The sequence below is a fragment of the Anoplopoma fimbria genome, chromosome 13 (assembly GCF_027596085.1).
Source record: "Anoplopoma fimbria isolate UVic2021 breed Golden Eagle Sablefish chromosome 13, Afim_UVic_2022, whole genome shotgun sequence".
Taxonomy (NCBI): Eukaryota; Metazoa; Chordata; class Actinopteri; order Perciformes; family Anoplopomatidae; genus Anoplopoma; species Anoplopoma fimbria.
In genome coordinates this window covers 7,352,998-7,359,627 of record NC_072461.1, presented here as the reverse complement: position 1 = coordinate 7,359,627, position 6,630 = coordinate 7,352,998, and the positions used below count along the sequence as shown (strand labels likewise).

Below are 6,630 nucleotides of genomic sequence, written 5' to 3'. Positions count from 1 at the left end.
TTAGCTGCCGCGAAGCTAGTTGAACGAACGGGAAAGAAGCAATAAATTAACAATGCATAGCACCCTCATTTGATTGAAATGTCGTATTTAATAATTACGGAGCTCTGGATACAAACATGACTTGTTGGGCGCGCAACATTTTTTTAGTTTGGCTTAAAAACGTACTTCCGTGTCGTTAACATGCTAGCCTTTCAGCTAGGTTAACGATAGCTAACCGTAGCAAAGCTTTAAATATTAAAGTCGGTTATAAGTTGAAGTAATGTTGGGGTTTCTGACAGCGAGGCAGGCTGGTCTGGATGACCCTCTGCGGCTGAGACGTGCAGAGTCAACGAGAAGGTGAGAGAGAGGATACCAGTATCTCAACCAGAGGAGGAAATTAACGAAGGCTGCTATCTAGTGGCCATATTCATACTTAAGATACCTTCTCATGGAGCTCTTAAACCTAACATTTCAATATGGTAATATTAAGTCTTTACAATGACAGAAAATAAAGAAGGAGAAAAGTTGACATGTATTAAGATTTGAGAAACTTGTACCAGCTAATGTTTATAAAAGTCACATTTAATAAATTCCCCTTGGGATTGTCAGAATTTGTCAACAGTTAATTTTCTAAGGATTGGCTTACTGATTAGTCTAATAAACAGTTTTTACTGTTACGCACCAATAGAGCAGCTAGATAAATTCCTTGTATGTGTGTGTCTGATTCTGAATCTGGTTATTTTGTCTAATCGACAATGCATGCGTCATCTTTTTGCTGTCTCTTTTCTACCATTACCTTATTTCAGCAATGCACTCAGGCTTTAATGTCTGATCTGAATTAATGGATTGTCCAGTGACTCATCACTCTTCTTCTTTCTTTATCTTCCAAGGGTCCTGAGTCTCACGTTGAATCCTGACAGGGACGTGGACAGAATCCATGGAAATGGCATCAACACCATAGACATTGAAGTAATAGAAGGCAGATAGTAAGTCCCCTTCGTCCTAATTAGGGTTGTAACGGTTAACCAGTATCATAGTATACCGCAATACCAAAATTGACGGTAATCATACAGCGTAAATTTGCTTAAACTATTGTATTGTAAGAAACTGTGTGTGTGTGTGAGTGTGAGTGTGAGAGTGTGTGTGTGAGAGAGAGAGAGAGTTAGTTAAATGTACAGACAGAAGCATCCTGGCTGCGCTGTTGGGCATCTACAGTATATGTTATTAATGTTATTAATCCATAAGACATTATTTGAAAAGCTCACATCTGATGTAATATTTCATTAAGTAGTTCCTTTTACATGCTATAGTGGTGCTTACATGTAAACTAACATGCTTCAGTTATATAACATATTAGAGTGACAATTTAAAAATAAATCTAATTTATAATTCAGTTTATTATTATAATTCTTTCCTCATTCTTTTAAGGGTCATTGTAACTGATTATTATTATTTTAATAATGACTTCAACAATAATATTAACAATATTAGTTATAATACTAATATTAACAAAAACTGACATTTTCTAAAATGGGTATTGAATTGTGTAAATCTCATACTGTTACAAACCTAGTCGGAATTTACTATGACTCGCAAACATCTCCTATAACTGTTATACTTTTAACAGAAACATTTGTGAAATGACTGTTGTAGGTTTATCCTGGACAAAAGTTGTTGATGCCAGTGCAGTGGGGGTGAATGACATTTAGTTTTTGTCTACACAAAGAATAGGGAAATCAGATTTGAAAAGCTCAGCTGTGGGTAATAAACATACCTAAAGTTTTCATAGAGAACTACTGGCACTCATACTTTGGTAGAAAGAAATGTGGCAGCTGTGTTGGAGGAAGCAATGCTGTCTTTGAATTCCACCTTATCGTTGTCTAGCATGCTGTCTGGTGGAGCAGATGGAGTGATCGTCATCTATGACCTTGAGAACTACAGTGGGAACCTACAGTACACCTGCAAGGCAGTTTGCACAGTAGGCAGGTGAGCGTTACGCCATTTTCTGATTCTGTCCACTGGAGGGTAGCACTGCATTGAGTTATCTTTATGCCATGTTCATTCTACTAAATCTTATTTTGTACTCTCTGATTCTGATTAAGATCTTATTTGTGCCAATGTGACCTCAGGCTGATCTGTGATATCAGAATGTATTTTCTGTTGTTCTGTTAAACACCTGTCATGAAAGAATGCACCTACATGGCTTTACAAGGCTAGAGGTGAATGGCCTATTATAGTTTGCAATGTGAGTATAGCTTTGTTGTCTGCACGGGTCGTATTAATTTACACTACTTTAATGTGTTGGTACACTATTGTATTTTGGGGTTTTGAGCATAATTAGTGGGTAAGGGTGAGGGTGGGTCTCCTTCTATGAAGTTTAATATTAATCTGGTCACATTTTATGATTCTTTTTTAAAATTTTAGGTCGAATCGGCATGTCCACAAGTTCAGTGTAGAGACCGTCCAGTGGTATCCTTATGACACAGGCATGTTTGTCTCCAGTTCCTTTGACAAGACAATGAAAGTCTGGGACACTGAGACACTGAAGGTAAGGAATGTCCTCCATTGTCTCAGTAACTCCATGTAAAATGTTATATAGGTTGGGTTACTAGTTTATAAGGTGCACCTGCACAATTAGTTCACACCTTTCAATATCAGCTGTATAAACTAATAATAGACCTGAATCAACATATAAGCTTATATGAATGTCTCCAATGAACTGCTAACTCAGTGCATATTCGAGATTAGTTTATTTAGTAACTAGGTCACATTTGTTTTCCTACATCTCCACCCCCCTTTCTCTCTTTTTTGCTCCTTTCACTATCTCCTCCCTGCACTTTTCTTATTTTCTGCTTCACGCTTTCTACCTTTCTGTGCCACATTGTCCCATATGGCAGGCCCTGAGCGGTGCTAGAGTTACACTGGCACCACGGTTACCTCCAAAGGTCAGGGAAGGGACAGAAAAGAACCACTGACCTTTCATTCGTATTACTCTGTGGGTTTCTGCGTCCCACACACACACACACACACACACACACACACACACACACACACACACACACACACACACACACACACACACATTCATGACTATTAAATTATTTATTGTGGTTGTGTATTTGCACATTAGTGTATGCGTAGCATCGGTGTGCACATAGTCAATGTGTATGTGTGGTATTTTTATGCAAACAGAGCCTCCTCTGTGTATCTGTGTCTGTGTGTCTGTGTGTGCGTGTGTGTGTGTGTGTGCGCGCGCCTATTGGCCAGCGCTGGCACACACTGACAGACGGGGCACAGAGAGGCTTTTTATATTTGCTGAAGAATTTGCATTGTAACCGCCGCTGCTGCTCGGATGAGCTGCCCTCTGAGCCGTGGTACCCTCCCTCTCTTTTATTTTTACCTTATCCTTTCTCTGAATTTCTTTACAGCACTGTGGTGAATTTATAGTATAGTTAAACTTTGAGACCAGGGCTTTATGTGTAGGTCATGGCCGTATATTTTATCATGAAATTAAGATTCTCTTTTAGTATACAGAGCACTAAACACACAGAAAGCTCACCTTCTCTTTCTCTCACTTTGTCATCCTTCAGCCTGCTGAAGTCTTTGAGTTTGAGGGAAATATCTACAGCCACCACCTGTCCCCCATCGCCAGGAAGCACAGTCTCATCGCAGGTTTGTGACATGCAGCCACAGCTTTTGCTGATCTCAAATGTGAAGAAGTCATGACATTCATGGGGTACCTGTTGGCATTTCTGTGATTGTAAGCTAAGAAGCATTGAACTTAAGCCAATAGCCTCATTATTCATCAGTTTGTCTCTCAAATCAAAGTACTGCATGCTCCCCCCCCTCCTTACCTCGTACCCCAAGTTTTCACCCGAGGTTATAAAGTGACATCTACCTGGAGGGGACATAAGTTGGTCAGAAACACGTTGATTCCCGTCCAGAAAAAAAGATTTCTTGGGCAAAAAAATGTCTAGTTGCCACCTCACCACGTCGCCAAGCAGGACCAACAGGTTTTTCGTAACTGCTGAGTATGTGTTCATTAATGAGTGTACACACACACACACACACACACACACACACACACACACACACACACACACACACACACACACACACACACACACACACACACACACACACACACACACAGTTTCTTTGGCACACCTTTTTTAAACCTGAGACATTCGCAGTGACTGGTTTTTTATTTTTTTTTTATTTCCGCTTTAATTTTTCCTTCCCTCTAAGGGATGTCGCAAATGCTTGTCAAACTAGTTGCAGACATCTCTGAAGTTTTCTATCTTACCTAACAGACATTTTAAAGGAATACGTTTCTAAAAAAGCACCAGTAGCTGTTTTGGCTATTTAGCCTTGAATGACATCCCAATCATCCTCTCTGTTATGTTAAATTTCACCTACTAGCTCGGCACTCCTCCCACGTGTAGATGGGTGTGTTAGCTCATGTTTATCAGAAGTTCGTATCAGTGAGTTTTTATTTTAGCCACACCTTATCTGTGAGAATCTGGTACTCCCAGTTTTACCCTTTTAAAACACCTCCGCCTTATACACACATTGTAGCAGTTTATACACACACATTTATCACAATCTTTAAACTTTGACCGTATTGATAAGTAAGATATTAAGCAATGATTCAATAGAGTCTTCCGTTTTAAAGTTACCTTATAATTCCCCCTTTTCAGTGTTTTAAATGAAAAAGAATAGTAATGGCAGTCTTTTGAATCTCCTCCATCAACTGTCTTTTTGTCTCTGTGTCTTCAGTTGGCACCAAAGACCCTAAAATCCAGCTGTGTGACCTGAAGTCCGGGTCACGGATTCAAGTTCTTCAGGGTTAGTAAACTAGAGAACAAATACACACACTTACTTTTCCTGCTGTTTTTTTTTGTTTTAAACTCACACCGATAAACGATAACTTTCCCCCTTCAGGTCACAGAGCAGAGGTCCTGTCGGTGCGGTGGTCGCCCAGATACGAGCACATCTTAGCCACAGCCAGGTAGGCACAGTGAACTGCCGGTCTTTCTATGGAGAACAAGCCTCCCCTAGATTGCCCTCAGAGCCAGCACATCAAAGAGTAATGTCAGGTATCTGGCAATCCCCAACATGCTGTGTCCCAGCAGTTCTTGTCACCTCAGTGCCTGCCCATCTGGCCACATTGTTGCCCTGAGTCAAGTATAATGCCACTACATCACTAGCAGATAGATAGCAGCACTGTGGAACTCTAGTAGACCTGTCAGAATAGCATATGGTAGATACTGTCCCCACCTGTTTTATGCTACATTAAACCTGCTAATTTACCTATTGGGATCAGTGTGCCGCTGTCCCCGTGGACTGTAAGTGATTTTGAAAACAACTGGCACAGATAAGCGTATGGTATTCTATCATAGAGCAGCATGTACCCAACAGAAAACTGACCTTTTAGAACAAACACTGGTGTAAATGTTTGTACCTATAAATCTCTGTGTTGTATTTAGTGGGATGATCACACTTAAATGTTTATAGGACTTTATTAATTAACCAGGAGAGTGTGGAAAAAAAAGAATTCCTTCATTTTCCTTCTAAGTGCAGACAGCAAAGTGAAAGTGTGGGATGTGCGTCGGGCCTCTGGTTGTCTCTTTACTCTGGATCAGCACAATGGAGATAAATCAAAAGCCGCCTCTGAGGCAGGTACTGTTACCTCTCCCCTCTTTTTTCTACTGTCTTTTTCCTCATTCATGCAGTGGGCAGGGCTCTTGGCAGAATGTTTCAGGCTTTATTTAGAGAAGGAAATAACAGGCATTGACATCCGTCAGGACAGAAGTTATTGTCAGAGGGCCTCCTAGGTGTTATTTTTGGTGTAAAAAATTGGGGTTTTGTATGTATGCTGATGTTGTGCCTAATCATGTCATACATTTCCCCTCCCTCAAATAAATCAATCAGCCAATCACTGTCCAAGATGTCCTTTTAGCAACCCAAAGATATGGCATTTACCTAATTACATTGCTGCACAGATTTACAGTATACATAGAATAGGAGCTGAGGTGCAGATTAGCCCAAAATGTCTTGAAGTACAAACTGAAGAACTGTGGAGGCACACATTGATCTAGAGTCACATAATTCATCTTCCTGGTGACTGATGCTTTAAATGATACCATGTCTCACCAGTGAACACAGCTCATAATGGCAGAGTGAATGGCCTGTGCTTTACTGCCGATGGCCTCTACCTCCTCACCACTGGAACCGATGACCGGATGCGACTATGGAATAGTGCTACTGGGGAAAACACACTGGTAAAGTCTGCGTGAGAGAGTGAATGTCTTGTCCTTTTAACCTACCTGGATTAACACTTTGGATTTTGTAGTTGCAGACCCATTTTGTTTGCATTTGCCAAACTTGATCCTTGAAAGAAGTGTGTATAATTAATTTAATAAGTACCCAAAATGTCCAGTCTGATTTTTAGAACCTGCAAGAACTGTTCTGGGCGTGTTCACCAGCAGTTTCTGAAATACAGGTTCAGTCCAGCTGTCCATCCTTGACCACAGTGCTTATTCTTCTGACACCTCTTTTTAATTTTCTAGTACCACTTATCACTGGTTCAGGATGTACTTACTCATCAGCGACGTCTTGTCTCAGTTTAAAACTTGATTCCTTGGAGTT

General features: G+C 40.4%; 1 protein-coding gene across 2 annotated transcripts in view; it reads left to right on the top strand.

Moving 5' to 3' along the window:
* Positions 1 to 243: 243 nt before the first annotated feature.
* ercc8 (excision repair cross-complementation group 8) overlaps positions 244 to 6,630 on the top strand; it is a 12,416-nt gene continuing 6,029 nt past the window's right edge. Inside the window, exons 1-9 of one of the 2 annotated variants that reach the window (XM_054610749.1) lie at positions 244 to 336; positions 870 to 965; positions 1,864 to 1,965; positions 2,404 to 2,527; positions 3,570 to 3,651; positions 4,759 to 4,827; positions 4,924 to 4,990; positions 5,558 to 5,661; positions 6,139 to 6,263. In XM_054610749.1, the coding sequence (XP_054466724.1) occupies positions 260 to 336; positions 870 to 965; positions 1,864 to 1,965; positions 2,404 to 2,527; positions 3,570 to 3,651; positions 4,759 to 4,827; positions 4,924 to 4,990; positions 5,558 to 5,661; positions 6,139 to 6,263 (846 nt within the window). In that variant the 5' untranslated portion in view covers positions 244 to 259. The remainder of the gene's footprint in view (positions 337 to 869; positions 966 to 1,863; positions 1,966 to 2,403; positions 2,528 to 3,569; positions 3,652 to 4,758; positions 4,828 to 4,923; positions 4,991 to 5,557; positions 5,662 to 6,138; positions 6,264 to 6,630) is intronic. The other variant, XM_054610750.1, reaches the window with a different exon arrangement.